The sequence below is a fragment of the Cydia splendana genome, chromosome 1 (genome assembly GCF_910591565.1).
Source record: "Cydia splendana chromosome 1, ilCydSple1.2, whole genome shotgun sequence".
Taxonomy (NCBI): Eukaryota; Metazoa; Arthropoda; class Insecta; order Lepidoptera; family Tortricidae; genus Cydia; species Cydia splendana.
In genome coordinates, this window is record NC_085960.1 from 31,939,471 (window position 1) to 31,957,769 (window position 18,299).

At 36.4% G+C, this 18,299-nt stretch overlaps 1 protein-coding gene across 2 annotated transcripts; it reads right to left on the reverse strand.

Moving 5' to 3' along the window:
- Nucleotides 1-2,935: 2,935 nt before the first annotated feature.
- LOC134804468 (uncharacterized) lies at nt 2,936-17,780 on the reverse strand. 2 transcript variants are annotated; one of them, XM_063777643.1, is made up of 11 exons: nt 17,559-17,780; nt 16,320-16,656; nt 16,041-16,229; nt 15,757-15,945; nt 13,539-14,942; nt 12,853-12,941; nt 12,122-12,295; nt 9,300-9,392; nt 8,543-8,656; nt 5,788-5,899; nt 2,936-3,467 (listed from the first exon to the last, which is right to left on the reverse strand). In XM_063777643.1, exons 2-5 carry the CDS (start codon nt 16,462-16,464, stop codon nt 14,818-14,820), a joined length of 648 nt encoding a protein of 215 aa, XP_063633713.1. In that variant the 5' UTR covers nt 16,465-16,656; nt 17,559-17,780; the 3' UTR covers nt 2,936-3,467; nt 5,788-5,899; nt 8,543-8,656; nt 9,300-9,392; nt 12,122-12,295; nt 12,853-12,941; nt 13,539-14,817. The 2 variants fall into 2 exon arrangements, with proteins under 2 accessions (XP_063633713.1, XP_063633623.1); XM_063777553.1 differs by lacking the exon at nt 17,559-17,780 and having other exon boundaries at nt 16,320-16,697.
- Nucleotides 17,781-18,299: the final 519 nt, after the last annotated feature.

Here is an 18,299-nt window from a genome sequence, read left to right on the forward strand (position 1 = left end):
TAAAAATTCCCAGTAGTTACCACTAAACCGAGTTGGTGGTAACTACTGGGAATTTTTATTCCCAGTAGTTACCAGTGGTAAAAGGTGGGAAAAAAATTCCCAGTAGTTACCACTGGTAAAAACTTGGTGGTAAGTAGTGGGAATAACCCATATAGAATGTCCTATTTTAATAATTTGGCACGGGACTGTCACATTTCAAACATAGACAGAGAGAATCATACTGTCTTTGTCTTACGCTAGTTCTAGTAACCAAAGGTAGGGAGGGTTAAGTACCTATAATTTTCTTAGTTCTTAGTAACGAATAAAAAATCTACTTAACTACCAAACCGGCTCACAAAATTTCACGAAAATCGATTAAAAATACGACCTGCAGAGGAGAACATCCGGAAAATCTGACTGGAGACCTTCGCTAACGCTCTGTCATAATCATAAAACGAAATTTGTGCGAATTATGCAAACCTGCGGAAGCGAATTCATCTTCCTCGCATTATCCCAGCACATTGCCACGGCTCATAGGAGCCTTGGGTCCAAGAATTGGCGTAGGCACTAGTTTTTACGAAAGCGACTGCCATCTGACCTTCCAACCCAGAGGGGAAACTAGGCCTTATGGGAAATAGTCCGGTGTCCTCACGATGTTTTCCTTCACCGCGACTGGTAAATATCAAATGATATTTCGTACATATGTTCCTAAAAACTCATTGGAACGAGCTGGGGTTTGAACCCGCGACGTCTGGATTGAAAGTCGCACGCCACTTACTTACCACTAGGCCACCAGCGCGCTCCAAAACTGCGAAAGAAAATTACGTTAATAGTACAATACAATCGTGATATAATAGAGAATTGTCTAAGCGAGGTACGAGATTGAAAAGATTGATTATACTCGTATCACTATTGTATATTTCTACGATTCAACAAAAATAACACTTTAAACTAGTAGAATCATATAGTTCAACAAACCAAAAGTATACAGCTAAGTTACCCTCCGAGCAGCTGCGATACCTCCATACACGTACGCGTCTCGGCGGGTTGGCCAACGACACCTTCTTGTAACTCATGAGGCCCTGGTACTTGCTCCTTATTAAATTCAATTTTTAGACAGTTTTTGTTCTCGATTTTGCCACCGTAACATGGAAACTAACAAGAAACGCTAACCGGTTTTCGTAGTCTAAGGATGTTGCTATATTAATGGTGTACCATGCGCGTTTCTAACTTAAATTGTTTCTACTATACAACCTAAAATAAATAATGAATTTGAGGTATGGTTTTTTTCGAAATGAATATTATAGTTGAGTTGGGAGCCCGTACATTAAAAGTACCCAATTGCAGTTTGGTATACGAAACCTTAATTAAAGAATTACAGTCGACGAGTAGAAAAAATATATAGGAATGAATTCACCTTTAATAATTTTTTAAATTATACGTATATGTACGAATAATAAGGAATCTGTAGGTAGGCACCTATAACCTTTTTATCAGTAAAAACCTTTTTGACAGAACTTTATTCTTTATTCAAACACTATGTATAAGTTTACAGCTCAAGCCAAGGCACTTATACTGTTAATTAGGTACATATATGTTGTCAGTATCATAAAATTAGTAGGTACACTTATTGTATTACACACTTATCTTTATAATTGAACATACAACTTATGGACTAACTCTAAGTGATTGGCTTTATCCATGACAAGCTGTTTTTATTGTTTTATTATTTTGATGTACCTTGTTGCTGTGACCTTTTGATAATGTCAGCAGTTGGTTCTTCAGATTTAACGACAGCTAGATTTGCTCTATGGCATTCGTTTCGGATTAAAAGATGACTAAGACGAACTAACAGTACACGGAGAAGACGAGCTTTGTGATCATTACATATCCATAGCATATTATCACATTTCGTCAGCATCACCATGACAGCTTTCTCAGTAATATGTCTCTCATGAAGAATCGGTTTGATTTTAGCTTCAAAATATGAGGTAAATGTATCTACTAATACGCAAAGATTTAATTTGTCAATAAGGCGGCTGTGAAATGATGGCACGTTGGGTTTCGACTTGTGGGACAATGTTGCCTAATAATTCCGAAAAGGTTTTCTAAGCTATCTTGGTTTAGCTGCCGAAGATTTAAGTACTTGAATCCTTATGATTCAATATACTTCCAAATGTCTTCCAATGATGATAAGGACGTAATGTATCCCTGTACGCATCGGATGTTCTTCAGTCTTAAAAAACTATCAGTCTTTAGGAAATACATAGTACTCATGACTTGTTCATAATGTCTCCACAATTCGACGTGGTTAGTTTTCTTGGAAACATTCTCTCGTCGGCCCTTGATAATGTCTTTTCTGGACGAGGGCCCATTTGTGCAATCAAAAAGCCTATCAAGATCTTCTATGATATGGGCAGTATCCGAGATTTCCTGAGCTTTCTCAACATCATCATCACCGTGCTTCTCAGCCATCTGTTTTAAAATAGCAGCGACGGTATTACTGACCACGTGAGCAGCTAGTTTTACTTTCATTTTCGACCGAAATGTAGGATTCACGTGTAGGGCTGTTAGTTTTTTGAAATATAAGGTACTTTTATTTTTTTCCGCCACTTCTCGCAGGTGAGACCACTTACCTTTTTTCCCGTTTATTACAATTTCTCCTCCATTATGAAAATTGTTTCTTACCGATTTCAGTAAATCCGGAATATCAAACATTATATAAACTCTCTTATCATCCAATATGAAATAATTGGTAGTAGTTGGGATGCCACACCACCTTTTGAGTAAATTCAAACTGCCAATAGTAGTGGGTCCTTGGTCACATACTGTGGTAACCACCGTGTAACCAATATCAGCAAGTGCCTTTATTATGTCTTTAATAATACCAGCAAGGGTTTGCGCTGATATCGTCCCCTTAACAAAATAGTAGGCTATCGGTTGCTTCAGTTTTTTATGTTAGCCTTGTACCATGAAAACAGGCGTGATCTGCCACTTCTGCACTTCTGTATCGAGTTTCTCCTAAATCCGTAAATCCTTCAATTTTATCTGATCTGGTGTTTAAAATCGGACGCTTTTTCAAAGCAATCTCGTCAAAAAGTAAAGCGACCAGCCTATCTTTTTCAGTTATTGCTGTCGCCTTCTTTTTAAAATGATTCATTATAGTCGGGATGATGCCCGGCTCTAATTCCATGTTTTGAAGTTGACTTTGTAATGTCCTAATGCTGGGCAAGGCCACCAGTTGCAACAAATGACGATATGTCCTGGGAGATTTCTTGTAAATCGCTATTGCCAATGCTTTTTCTATTGGGGTCCATCTTTTTCCTCGCGCATTTCTACGGTTATTGCGTAAATACGCAGTTATTAAGGTCTTCAGAGCTAATGATTTTATGCGGGGCATTACATTTCCTTCACGCAATGTTGATATTTTCTGCTTGTAGAAATCATTTTTTTTAATAATTTTCTTTTTCGAGGTGACACTTGTAAATCTGTAAAATAAAATTTATACCTTATTTAACCGAGTTATTTCAACGAAAAACATAAAAATAAAGATCAAATAGTTCCTTTCCATAATATAACTAGTGGCTCTGTGAGCTGTAGACCTCGCGAGCAGAGCTTTAAATATAGTAAATTAAAAATAAAACAATACGAAATTTATGTGTAAAAAAATACAAAAGGTTATAATATCCCAGCATACAATTACTGGGGATCGAACCCAGACCCTCTGTGCAAAAAGAAAAAAGCGAACGTTTACAAACTGAGCCAAATAGTTCTTAGATGGGTTGACGAAATTTAGCTACTCCTTCTCAAATTAAAATTAGTTAAAATTAAATATCTCAATACCTCCGAAACCAGCGAAATAAATTTTCTGAATTTTTGGTCATTTAATCTATAAACATATCTCAAAAAGAAAACACTCGTATGGTACCGATACCACTATTTGTTTAGGCGCGAGCTATCACGACTCCGCCATTATAAAAAAATTCAAAAAACCGGACGGACAAAAAAAATTTATTTAGACATAGAATCCAGTCACAAAATTTCACGAGATTCCGTTAAGAATTGCGACCTGTAGAGGAGAACATCCGGAGTATCCGGACATACAAAATCAAAATGCTCCAGTCGAAACGTAGACCTTCGCTACGCTCCGGTCAATAATACCACAATACTTCTTTATTTCTGATAAAATATAAATAGAAATCAATAATTTTAAATGCCATTTAAATTATTTTCAACCATAGTGCATCAAGACTTTCAAAAATATTTTGCCTTAGAGGAGTTTCATTCATTCTAGTTTTCATGAGCAGTTCAATTTCAACAAATAGCCCAATTATTTGCAGATATAAAGTTAAAAAAAATCGCTGTTGAGGCTGTATCTCATGATAGCTAGACAGTTGAAGTTTTCACAGTGTATTTCTGTTGAAGCTATAACAACAAGTACTAAAAACAGAATAAAATAAATATACAAGTGTCGCTCCCATACAACAAATGTGATTTTTTTGCCGTAATGGTACGGAACCTGTCGTGCGCGCGTCCGACTCGCACTTTACCGTATGGAGTAACAAACATAGACAAGTGCGAGTCGGACTCGCCCACCAAGGGTTCTGTACGTTTTACCCGACTACGGCAACGCAAAAGGAGGGTTATGATTTTGACCGGTATGTATGTGGGTATGTATGTATGTTCATCTGTTCCCTAATAACTTCTAAAGTACTCATTATAATTTGACAAACGATATGTCATTCGAATCGTCTGTCGTTCGCTGGTTATAGGCTATATGACGTCACAACAATTTGAACACGGCGCCCTCTAGAGGTTATAAAGTCACGAACGTTAATATATATTATGTACTATGAGCGTCATATACTAAAAGCGTCGGGCGTAGCCCAACGTACGTGGCGCGGTGTACGCGTTCCAAAGCCAAAGGAGTCGGGCGTAGCCCGATATATGCGGCGCTCTGCGTGCATTTCTGTATTGACGATGCCTTCGCAAAAGTAATATAAAGTGGCTTCAAATAGTCATTAGTACGAAATCATGACCCCAAAATTAATTCAAAAACTAAAACCCGACTAGCCGACTACTACTGCAAATCGCGCTCTAAAAAGTATGAAACAAGATATAATTTGCATCTGAGAATATCATACAGGAAATATTATTAATGTTATCATTTTTTAAATTAAAAAATATAATGTAATATAATTTACTATTTTTTTTATAAATTTACAGAGATTCAGAAGATAGCCGTGGTCGTATGCCACGTTACCTTAAAGTTTATAATCGCGTGGCATACGACCACGGCGATCCTTTGAATCTCTGTAAATATATGTATAAAGAAAATAGTAAATTATATTACGTTGTATTTTTTAATTTAAAAAATTATAATAAAATAATAATAATAATTTCAGCCTATTAGCGTCCCAATGCTGGGCACAGGCCTCCTCTCATCGAGAGGGCTTGGGCTATAGTCCCCACGCTAGCCCAATGCGGATTGCGGACTATATTTTCTGTATTATATTTTTAGATAAGAATTCTATATTGTTTCATACGATTTGCAGTAGCAGTCGGGTTTTAGTTTTTGAACTTATTTTTTATTAGTATTTGTTGTTATAGCGGCAACAGAAATACATCATCTGTGAAAATTTCAACTGTCTAGCTATCACGGTTCATGAGATATAGTCTGGTGCCAGACGGACAGAGGAGTCTTAGTAATAGGGTTCCGTTTTTACCCTTTGGGTGCGGAACCCTGAAAAACAACGGAAGGATCCTTCTAATTTTGAAATCTTTATGTAAATACACAGTGCTGTTTACCTTTGGCAGATAACTTTTTTCTTATAGGTGATTGGAGGATGCTCTTCTTTTTTTTAGAATAATCATGGTCTAGTAAATGTGACTCTCTGACTCTGTCTCGATGTAGATGGCTCTGTAAATATGAATAAAATATTTTATTACATTTGGTAATAAGGAGTTACCATCTCTAAGATGTTTGCTAAAAAGTAAAAACCTAACGTGAACTAGGCGTCGTTGAAGAATTTCAATCTGATCATCATCAGCAGTTCCACTTCATCAAATGCCACGTTTTTAGGGTTCCGTACCTCAAAAGGAAAAAACGGAACCCTTATAGGATCACTCGTGCGTCTGTCTGTCTGTCCGTCTGTCACAGCCTATTTTCTCGGAAACTACTGGACCAATTAAGATCAAATTTGGTACACATATGTAAATTAGTGACCCAAAGAGGGACATGTTTTTTTAATAATTTTAAAATACATAGGTTCGAAGTTATTTACGAAAATAGCCAAAAAATTACCATTCCCCTCCCCTTTATCTCCGAAACTACTGGGTCTAAAAATTTGAAAAAAATACATAATAGTTCTTTACCTATAGATGGCAGGAAAACCTATTAGAACTGTGCAGTCAAGCGTGAGTCGGACTTATGTACGGAACCCTAGAAATACAAACGAACAAACAAAATTTACTTTATTCATGTAGGCCTAGCAACAAGCTCTTATGAATCGTAATTAATCTTAATCTAATTATCAGAGCAATTTATTGATGTTAGTATTATGCCATAATAAAATTGGATTATTATACATATCAAATTTAACACTAAAAATTTCACAAAAGGATCGTCAAACATTAAAAAGATTGTATAAAAAAATACTAGTCTAGAATTTCTAGAATAAAATCTAAATGTCAAAAAAAAGCATAAGTAACAAAAGAAGTAGATAGTATTACATCGGAATATCCATTTCCTCATCAATAATCAAATATACCTAATAAATAAATAATCATTTCGAATAACAATTAATCCCACGTTGTAATATCATTCATGTAGTCTTGTGTGGTATAATAAGCTTTAGAAACAAGTTTACGCTTTACATAATTCTTAAATTTATTAATAGATAATTCAGTAATATGGTTTGGAAGTTTATTATAAAATCTTACACAATTACCCATGAATGATTTTTTAATTTTATGGAGCCGAGTGAAGGGCACTGCGAGCTTATGTTTATTTCTAGTATTAATATTATGAATTTCACAATTTTTCCTAAAATTTACAATATTTTTATGTACATACAGAATATTCTCATAAATGTATTGACAGTGCACTGTCATTATGTCAATTTCCTTAAATTTATCTCTAAGTGAGTCTCTATGGTTCATTTTGTATATTGCTCGAATAGCCCTCTTCTGCAGAACAAAAATGGTATTTATCTCTGAAGCACCGCCCCACAGTAAAATACCATATGCCATAATGCTATGGAAGTAACTAAAATATACTAATCGAGCTGTTTTCACATCAGTTAACTGACGGATTTTGCTCACTGCAAAAGCTGCAGAGCTCAGTCTATTCGAAAGAGTAGCAATATGGGGACCCCACTGGAGTTTAGAATCTAAAGTTATTCCAAGAAAAACTGTACTATCAACTAATTCCAATTCCTCATCCTTCACAATGACACTTGTTTGTACATGCCTTACGTTACTACTAGTGACAAACTTAATACATTTGGTCTTTTTCTCATTTAACAGTAAATTATTAACATTGAACCAATTTACTACTTTTGAAATAGCATTGTTTACATCATTGTAAGCTTGTTGCTGACGTTTGACTTTGAAAATAAGTGAGGTGTCGTCTGCAAACAATACTATATCATGGTGGGTCTTAACAAGGAATGGCAAGTCATTTATGTAGATAAGGAACAGGAAAGGCCCCAATATTGACCCCTGTGGTACACCCATAGAGACCAATGACCCAGGTGATCGCTGTCCACTCACATCGACCCTTTGTATTCTACCATTTAAGTAGGACTTAAGTAAATTCAGTGCCGATCCTCTAACTCCGTAATAATGAAGTTTCCTGATTAATGTTTCATGACAAACACAGTCGAAGGCCTTAGATAAATCACAGAAGACACCTAAAGCATCTCGTGACTCCTCCCAGGCATCGAAAATATGCTTAATTAGCTCAACACCAGCATCGGTTGTTGAGCGACCCCGTGTAAAACCAAACTGCTTATTATGCATCAAATTATTAACGTTAAAATGTCGTATTAATTGAGAAAGAACTAATTTTTCAAAAATCTTGCTAAATGTTGGTAGCACAGATATCGGTCTAAAGTTAGTGGGGTCAGAGCTGCTACCAGATTTAAATAAATGAATTACTTTACTATGTTTCATTAGATCAGGAAACTCGCCGCAATCAACACTGTTGTTAAATAGAGTCCGACTCGCACTTGGCCGGTTTTTTTAAACATATATATATGTATATGCTTGATTTATTGAAGTGATACTAAAGTCACAATACCTATTTATTTATTTATTTATTATTAATATCACAAGAACGGTTACAGTTTTTATACCAATTACACTTGCTACTACTTATACAATTATATCAATAGAATTTAAAAAAAATAACCACATATGCCTGTAATATTTAAGGAGTCCATTCGATTCCTTTTGGATCTCATCATCAGGACTCAAACTTGACAATACAATACAAATACTATTACACACCTCAATAAAAGGAAACAACGCAAAAGAAAACAGAAACACAAGCAGAGTTTACCTGTAGTAGCAGATAACTTTTTTCTTTTAGGTGATTGGAAGCTGCTCTTGTTTTTTTTACAATAATCATGACCCAGTAAATGCGACTGTCTTGATGCAGGTGATGGGCGTGGGTCTGTAAATATATAAATTAAAAAATTAATAGTGCAGTAATTGGCACAACACGTGCATACTTATGTCGAAAGTTTAAAGGGCCATAATGTATTGTACAATGTTGATAATTATTAAGAAGTACTGTATCCGTAAAAGTGTATGGCGACTTAATCAATGAATTTATTCATAATTTCTCCATGCATTTTCGCAGCTCACTGTACTGGTATGTAACTTTACATTTTTCTAATATTTCTAGTGCCAGGCCATGGGCCAATAAGGGTCTACCTACATCATTTTAATATTTTTACTCGACTACGGCAGGTCTTGCTGTCTACGTGTATTGCTTACACGAAAATACTAATTTAACATTTTGTTGATATTTTGTATGGGAGCGTCAATTATATTTCACTATTTCGGGGTTGGTCCCATATTAAATGTTGCTGAGTAGGACCTATTATATTCATCCCGTCAATTATTGCAGGTGACTGGACTGACTGGTGCATCATATATAGATGGTCAAGCAAATCTTGTCAGTAGGAAAGGGCGGCAAATTTAAAAATGTAGGCACGAAGGGTTATCGGTCCATAGAAAATTTGTGTTTCCCGCCTTTTTCTACTGACAAGATTTGCTAGACCAAGTATATTAACATTATTAACTCTATTTACCTGAACTGTGTGACCGGTTCCTTTTACGTGATTGGGATATTTCTTTGTGACTTAATCTTTGACCTGACAGCTGTTGCTCGAGCATATATGATTCTGTAAATATTCAAAGCATATAATTATAATCTAAATAGAGTCTGGCCAGCCAAATATTGTTGACAGATATTTCTTTGTTGTATCACCAATTGTCTATGATTTAAAAAAAAGCTAAAAGTCAGTTGTCAATTTATGTAATTCATTCAAATTGTTTGCGGTATATAAGGGGTTTATTTTAAATAATATTAATAATTACTATACCGAGTGAGGTCCGCAAACTACTATTTAAGCTCGTAAACAATTACGATGATGTGCGAAGTCGACGTGAAGCGTTGTATAACGAAAAACTGCAATGTTTACAAGCGTAAAAAATGTAGTAGGTTGGTGCTCTAGATATTTTGATACTTTAAGTGCTAGTTCTAACATTTGCCTATAACTTTGATTAAAGTATGTGAATTTATTAATACCATAATCTCATAAACAGGATAAGTGTGTAAAGAAACAGATAAACTAGAAATTCTGGAAAATATCAATAAAATCAAAACATTGGATCGTAAACATGTGTGTTTGTCGTTGACTGTACTTTACATAGTGGTAGAAATTATGTGCGCTGACTTTGAGTGCTCGTCAACGTATATTTAATTTATTTCCTTAGGTACCTTATGTGTGCACAGAAAATCATAAATATTTTCTAGTATCAAAACTAATTCTTACTACACAAAGTGTGACCAGGTCAAGATCTTTTGAATTGTTAAATCTGGGCGTAAAGGAAACTATGATAAGTCCATATGAAGATGTATATTGTCGAGGAAATAGGCACTGATTACAAATTTAGGCTGTTCAGCAGAAAGGTCGAAACGAATGTGACGGCATCACGCACGCGAACAAAAGCTGTATAGTTATTCAAACATTTAAACTTGTTCAGACGTGGCTCACTCCGCGATTTCGTCGCTTTGCTACAGGTAGCTAAAAGTACATCCGTTCCGCCCCAATTTTGGGGAAAGCCATAAGCCGCGCGTGGCGCTGTCGCCACCTAGCGGCCATATCTGTGCTGATTAGAGATGGGTAACTACCCGGGTAAATACCCGAGAGCGGGTATTTACCCGGTAAATACCCGATATTTACCTACCCGCGGGTAAATACGCGGGTATTTTCGTTTTTCTTCTAAATTTGATGTGTTTAATGGTATGTGAGTATAAATAAGATTAATTTAAGTATTTTATTATAATGTTACATAAAATGTATGTTCAAACTAATTACGAAAAAGTTGCTATGAGGTGAAGTTCGATTTTAACATATATCAGTCCAATTATAAAAATCGTGTAAATCATTCCCTGGCTTCCGGAAATGTTTTAAAATGCTTTTAATATACATTAGAAGGATTAAAATAAAGAATACTTATGAATGATAATAAAAAACAATTGTGCAGTATCCCAACTTGTGAAGCTTATAAGTCAAACACAGTTAGTTTTAGGACAAAAATGTATATAACTTTTTTTGTAGAAAATTATGTCTACTTTAGTTTGTACATACAACACTTTTCGATATTAATGACAGATTCCAAGAAATATGAAAAAGTTCACTTTTGCCCCCCTCCCCCCAACCACACCCCCCGCCGACCGAAGTTGGAATGTGTATTATCAACGTATAAGTACGATAATTTACAAAAGTCTAAAAAAAATACTCTTATGACGGCCTTTTTTTAATATTTATCAAAATTGTACTAAAAATTCCGTAGTTACAACTGCAACTGCAACTAAACCATTTCATTTTAAATGACACACAATAATTACAGCCATTAACTCGGTTTATATCTCCACTTTAACACAAATCGACATGTGCAACAAGAAATGAATCTACCCGTCCATTTGGGTAGATACGGGTAAATACCGGGTAGATGGGTATTTACCGGGTATTTACCTGGGTGGGTAAATTGGGTAAATACCCGCGACCCATCTCTAGTGCTGATCGTAACAGACGCGTTTTGTTAGAGAGTGAGTCTTCTGTACCTAGTACTATTATTTACTCTGTGACTTGTTCCACGTGCGTTTATGCAGTTACCTATAAAACAAGATTCTTTTAGTTTACGAAGACACTTTCCAACACTGGCCCTTAAACCAAAGCACTCTTGTTTAAACACACAAACACAAAAATAAAGTAGAGACCTACACTTCATTATAACATTAAGTAAATTAACAAAAACATATGCACTGAACTTTCGCTACACCGTATCAACAAAGTTCAGTTACCCACATTATGAATAGTAATTCAATAAATGTTTATAAAATAAACGAGTCTTTTAATTTCATGTAATCACTATCATGTTTGACTAAACCAACAAAACCCTGATGGTAATTACATTAAGAACACAATTATTACATAGAATACATAGTTATATGCATTTACCTATGACAGTAATGTAAGTTGTCTCACAAACTTACTGTGTTTAACTTTACACAACGCTTTTGTCAGTATATCTGCCAACATATCATTAGTATTCAGATACTCAATAGTAATCTTATTACTATTTACAAGTTCTCTAATAAAATGATGCCGTATATCGATATGTTTGGTCCTAGCATGATGTAAAGAGCTTCTACACAATTTTAGCGCTGACTGATTGTCATTGAAAATTGTCGGTACAATTTCTTTATTTATAATTTCTTTCAGAAATGTACTAATAAACAAACCCTCTTTACAAGAATTTGACAAAGAGTAGTATTCGGCTTCGGTAGAGCTAAGGCTAACTGTTTTTTGCTTGCGACTTTCCCAAGTAATTACTGACTCACCTATTTTAAAGACGTAGCCCGTGTACGACCGGCGGTCCACGTCGTCATTGCCCCAGTCTGCATCCGCATATCCAGTGATATCCAGCTGCTGCTTGCTTTTCTTAAAAGTCAAACGGAGATCCAAGGTACCTTTCAAGTAGCGCAAGACTCTTTTGGCTGCTTTCCAGTGGGTCTCTGTAAGTAAATGATTCATTAAATTGACTCAAGTAGCTAACTGCGTATGCGATGTCTGGTCGGGTATAGATAGCAATATACATAAGAGAACCTACAAGACCTCTATTATCATAGGTATGATCTCTTTGATTGCCCCTAGGTAACTTAAGTCCTGTTTCCATGGGAGTAGGCGAACACTTTACACTCTTCCATCTGGGGGCACGGCAGTGCCCCCGCCAAGTCGAGCAAAACAAAGAGGCACGGCCGTACCATCCTTTTCTCGAATTTTCTCGAAGCGATTCAGGCCATTTTCGACGTCCTGTAATTTTGTGCTGGCTAAAGCTAGAACCCTAAATTTTCAGTGACATATAGGGCTTAACATGCTTTAAGTACATGTAATCTCAAAAACATTCAATTCGAACTTGTAGTTTAAGAGATATTGTACGTCAAAGTTCCTTAATTTCGACATTGACACACTCACTCACTCACTCGCTCGCTCACCGATCATCATAATTCTAAGATACTTCTAGCATACCATACCCACAAGCTTCAAAGGGTCTAGCACAGTGTTTCTTAACCTGTGGTCCGCGGACCCCTGGGGGTCCACGAGTATATGTACGGGGGTCCGCCGCAGTCTCACCTATTCTCACCGGTCTGAAATGTAATGCTGTTTTTTTTTATTCGAGGGTCCTTGGATTTGTGCTTCATTTCCTAGGGGTCCGTGGATGGAAAAAGGTTAAGAACCGCTGGTCTAGCAGGCTAAGCGAACAAGAAGTGCCCCCAACGACGGATTTGGTCATTCTTTCAGGTGGTGTACTGGCAGGTCCTAAGAACACTCTATGCTTAATATCAGTCCTCGATCTTCTTTTGTTTTCGAGTTATTCAGGATAATGTAAAATAATCAGTGTATCATTGAAAGTGTCATATTTTGGAAACTGTTCAAGTTAGATAAACCAAACAAAATTATATTTGACAACAATAAAATAGACTACAAAATGGATATGTTTAACCTGCATCATGTCCTTATACTTCATTATAAAAAAAAAACATTTTATTATTCTTCTCGTTTTTTTTTATACTTTTCGCGGAGGTTTTTTTTTGACATGACGCACGAAGATTTATGCAAATATTTTTATATGTGTATGTAGTGGGTATTAGTGGCTACTCATGCATATTTTTTTTGTAGGTGTACCTCCGCGAAAAGTATAAAAAAAAATGAGAAGAAAAATAAAATGTTTTTTTTTTTATAATGAGTTGTACTCACAAGACATTGCTTCCCTCCAATTGTCAGCATCTGGACCACTCGGTGCTTCTTGTATAGTCCGTGGAGCATCTGGATCGGACGTGCCCGCTAGGAATCCAAAATGTGGAGAACCCGTTGAACTGTCCGAAGTATTCGTACTCTCCTCCTCTGGAATATAAGTTGCATCGGCCGGATCATCACATTCACCTGAGCTAGACGAATCATGTATTGTGACCGTACTCGTTCGATCGCTCGTACTCTGAGAATTTTATGTCAAATTGGCATCATCAGACGTACCACAGCTGTGATCGTGGCCCACAAAAATGGACTCGCCGGAAGACCAACGCCGACTCTCGGGTCGGCATTATGCTGAGGCGAGCCCATTTCATGGTAAACAATATGTAATTATGTACCTATGTCTAACCTTATCATTGTTACTTTTGTATGTAAAACAAGTTTATTTACATACAAAAGTAACAATGATAAGTTTAACGGCCTCCTAGCCTAGTCGGTAGTGACCCTGCCTTCGAAGCAGGAGGTCCCGGGTTCGAATCCTGGTAAGGGCATTTATTTGTGTGTTCATCACAAATATTTGTTCCTGAGTTATGGATGTTTTCTATGTATATAAGTATTTGTATATATGTGTATATTATATATATCGTCGTCTAGTACCTACAACACAAGCCTTATTGAGCTTACTGTGCTGTGGGACTAGGCCGATCTGTGTAAAATTGTCCTATAATATTTATTTATTTAAATATATTAAATATTTATTTAAAAATATTTATTACGAAAAATAAATGATTTATGATTTACCACTCACTACTAGTGTTAGCGGTACAGCCTGAAATTCGGGAATTAGCTGCAAATGGTGTTAAAAGTATGAAAATTGGTACGATTTATGTTTAGACCATTTGAATCAATTTGACCCGTAGCACCAAAAGAAAAAAAAAGTAGAAGAGTTATGACGTCATCTTTTTTTGTATGGAAAAAAAAATTGTTCAGAAACCAATCGTGTGTGATATTAAATGAAAGGCCATTCGGAGCCGGTTCTAAAAATATATCACATTATTATATTTCTGTCACTATTATAAGAGTCTATAACCCTTTGTATGCTGACAATACCCAACAAAAATGTACTTTTTGCCTTTCGGATCTAATTTTGAACGCTTCAAAGTCATCGCATAAGCCACAGAACCAAAGATACGTAAATGACTTAGAGATACCTTTTTCCCACTCCACTTTTCTTCAGGAGTGCTCCCCAGTACAGCTTTCGTAGGACAGCGGTTTTTGACGCGTGTTAACGGCCTCCGCCCAGAATTCGTTGCTCAGACCCGCATCTTGCAGCCTGCATCACGGTCCTGTTCGCGCGTTCAGCGACCCCGTTCTGAGCAGCGGAGCCAGGAACAGTGGTTTGAGATACGCCTGAAAAGCAGAACTTGTGAATTCTCCTCCGTTGTCGCTACGTAGCGATTTTATCTTTTTACCTGTCCGGTTCTCCACTAAAGCTTTAAACTCTTTGAACCTATCAAATACTTCACCTTTTGTAGTTATAAAGTACACAAACGTCTTTCTAGAATAGTCATCTATGAAAAGCAAGAAATACCTCGCACCGCTGAATGAGGGAGATGGTAGCGACTAAACCCAGGACCTCGAATCTTTAGCCCTGTTGAGAGATTTCTTAGGAAAGGGGACCCTAGTTGCCTTACCTTGTACACACGCTACACACGTTTCAAAATCTCTACTATCATATGATATACCAGAAACCGTGACGGCATCACGCACGCGAACAAAAGCTGTTTATTTATTCAAACATTTAAACTTGTTCCACGTGCGCTTATGCAGTTACAAGATTCTTTTAGTTTACGAAGACACTTTCCAACATGAATTTCCCGCTAAAACTTTGTGTAATATTTCAGTAGCCAGACTCTACTGAAAACGTAGGATAGGCCTTACGGGCAATAAGAATGTGCTACCAGTACAGCTGTGTCACGGACACGAATTCGAGCCAATCGTGCAGTCAACAATCAACCAACTGCGATTGGTTGATGAGTTCGCATCAAGTGCGCGCGATTGGTTGCAACTAGTTGCGTTAGACTGCACTATTGGCTATAATTCGTGAGGCACACCGCTGAACTAGCACTAGCACCATTCATAGTGCCCTAAGGCCCGTCCTTAGATATATGTTAATGGAAAACGTTTCAAGAGATTTAGCTGTCAAATACAAGCTAAAACTTACCCGAGTTACTAGGCCCAGCGATAGCTTCTACTTGAGGTAGTGAAACTTCATTGTCATTCCTTTTATCAACAATGTTTGAATAAGCATTATTGGAAAAATTCAGCTGAGTTTCATCAGTGATTGGAATAGCTTCAAGCTTTTTTAATGGCATGGCTTGAGATGGCAGCTGCTGTCCAGGCATGAATGAGTCTGCAAATATTAAAAGTGTAAAAATATAATAAAAATCCTTTACTCATCCAAAAGAGGTATAAGTTATAACTGTCAAATAAAGGTTTAAAAATTACCCGAGTTACTAGGCCCAGCGATAGCTTCTACTTGAGGTAGTGAAACTTCATTGTCATTCCTTTTATCGACAATGTTTGAATAAGCATTATTGGAAAAATTCAGCTGAGTTTCATCAGCGATTGGAATAGCTTCAAGCTTTTTCAATGGTATGGCTTGAGATGGCAGCTGCTGTCCAGACATGAATGATTCTGTAAAAATTAGTGTAAAAATATAATTAAAATCACTCATCTCATCTAAAAGAGGTAGGTATAACTGTCAAATAAAGGTTTAAAACTTACCCGAGTTACTAGGCCCAGCAATGTTTTCTACAACGGCTTCTACTTGGGGTAGTGAATAAACTTCATTGTCACCGATCGCCAGAGGGTCGAGATTCGTAGGAATGTTCCTTTTCGAATAAACATGACAAGGAAAATTAAGCAGCATTTCATCAGGAAGTGGATCAGCTTTTAAAGTTTTTGAAGGTATGGCAGATGGCAGACTTTTTAAGTTGATTGTTTTTTATTAAAAGCTTTTTTTTCGAAATGGTCTGCGCATACAAATTTTAATTCATGTAACTTTTCTATGGGAAGATATACCAGGTCTTCGTTCCCAATTAATTTGACCCACTGCTTGCACCTGAAAACATTTAAATGTGTTATATAATTACAGTTCCAGAGAAAGATGGAAAAAACTGGAGGAGGCCTTCACCCAGAGAGGGATCCATATAAATAAATAAAACAACTAGTTCAAAAATACATAGTTAAACTAAAAATGGATATGGAAGAAAAGGCTATAATAATCATAATATATAATTACAGTTTACAAGCAAAATGTAGCGTGAAAGGAAGATTCTAAATAAGTTTTTGGCAAAAATTTCTTTTTTGGTACAAGCTTTTATCGCTGACTGTACTTTTCTTAGGACAGACAACTAATACTCATCGAGACAATTCTAAAAACCCCTAACACAATTAGGTTGCGTTGTTTCATCACAGAGTTCCTATGGCCACCTCCTGTCTCCATCATCAGATCAGCTCGAAAATTTGATTACAGACTACGGGACAGGTGAAGGTAAATAAAAGCTTGTAAAATGGGAAGTTATGTGACTAGGTATAATGGCAAAAGGAAAATTTTCTGTAAGAAAGATATAGATCTGGGAAAATTTTCGGAGAATTAATTATAGTCATATCGCATGCAAGATAGAGCTAGACCATGAAAAGTCTGCAGCGATTTTGATACCTTGCCCACGCAGTGCATGTGTTATTTTAAACATCAAACGTCTTTGAAATTATGACGTAGAAATAACACTTGCACCGCGTGGGCTATCAAAATCGCTGCAGACTTTTCTTGGTCAAACTCTAACAGGAAATTTCACTCATCTTACTATATTATTTACATTGATAAACAAACAAAGCTGCAGTTATCGATACTTGTAGTACATCCCTAGCTGACAATGAAAATGATATGAAATATCAAATTTTCGATGTGTTTTGGTGTGTTTACACCAAAATAAAGCTAAAAGTATCTAAAGCAATACTTACCGGTCTTCATCCAACGGGAATTTCGCCATGAATTTCCTTTTTTCGGGAACATCGCGAGTATAGAGATTGCCACATATTTCGCATTTAAAGGCTCTGATTTTCGGTAGCATTTACACAAAATCTATGAAGTCACTATATGTTTTTATCACATTTGATTGTATTTGAAAATGGTAAAGGATTTTGAAATTAAACTCCAAGAAATACGCGAGTAATACACGCAAGGCGCCATGACAAGCAAAGCAATATGGCTGACAGTTGACTTGACAGCTAAATAGCACTGACGTTTTGTTTTGCTTTTTTGGCTATGGTTAGGTCACTATTTTCCATACAAAACTTTTTTTTGTTCCTAGTTGCGTCAGCCTGGTATGCACTTGCATCTATATTTCTAGTCAACAAGAGTACATTGCTTCGCATGAGATATGTTGGTAGTAGTGAAACACGTAATAATTTTGTCAGGTGTCAATAATGAAATCGCAGAGTGTAAACTCTGCTTAACTAAGGCTAACAAACAGAATTTTCATTCGGTTTCCGTTGGTTTCCGTACGTAATGACAGGTGGAAACGGGACGTCGCTCTACACATGCATAGCGCTGTCTCGCTTGTAGATGTCATTCCGTACGGAAAATTCCATGCGTCTGAGGCCAGCCTTAATATGACATATGTCATTGTGATGTCAATCCTAGTTTATTTACTTTACGTAGCAATTTAGTAATACTGTGCAAAATACAAATTCTTTTTAAAA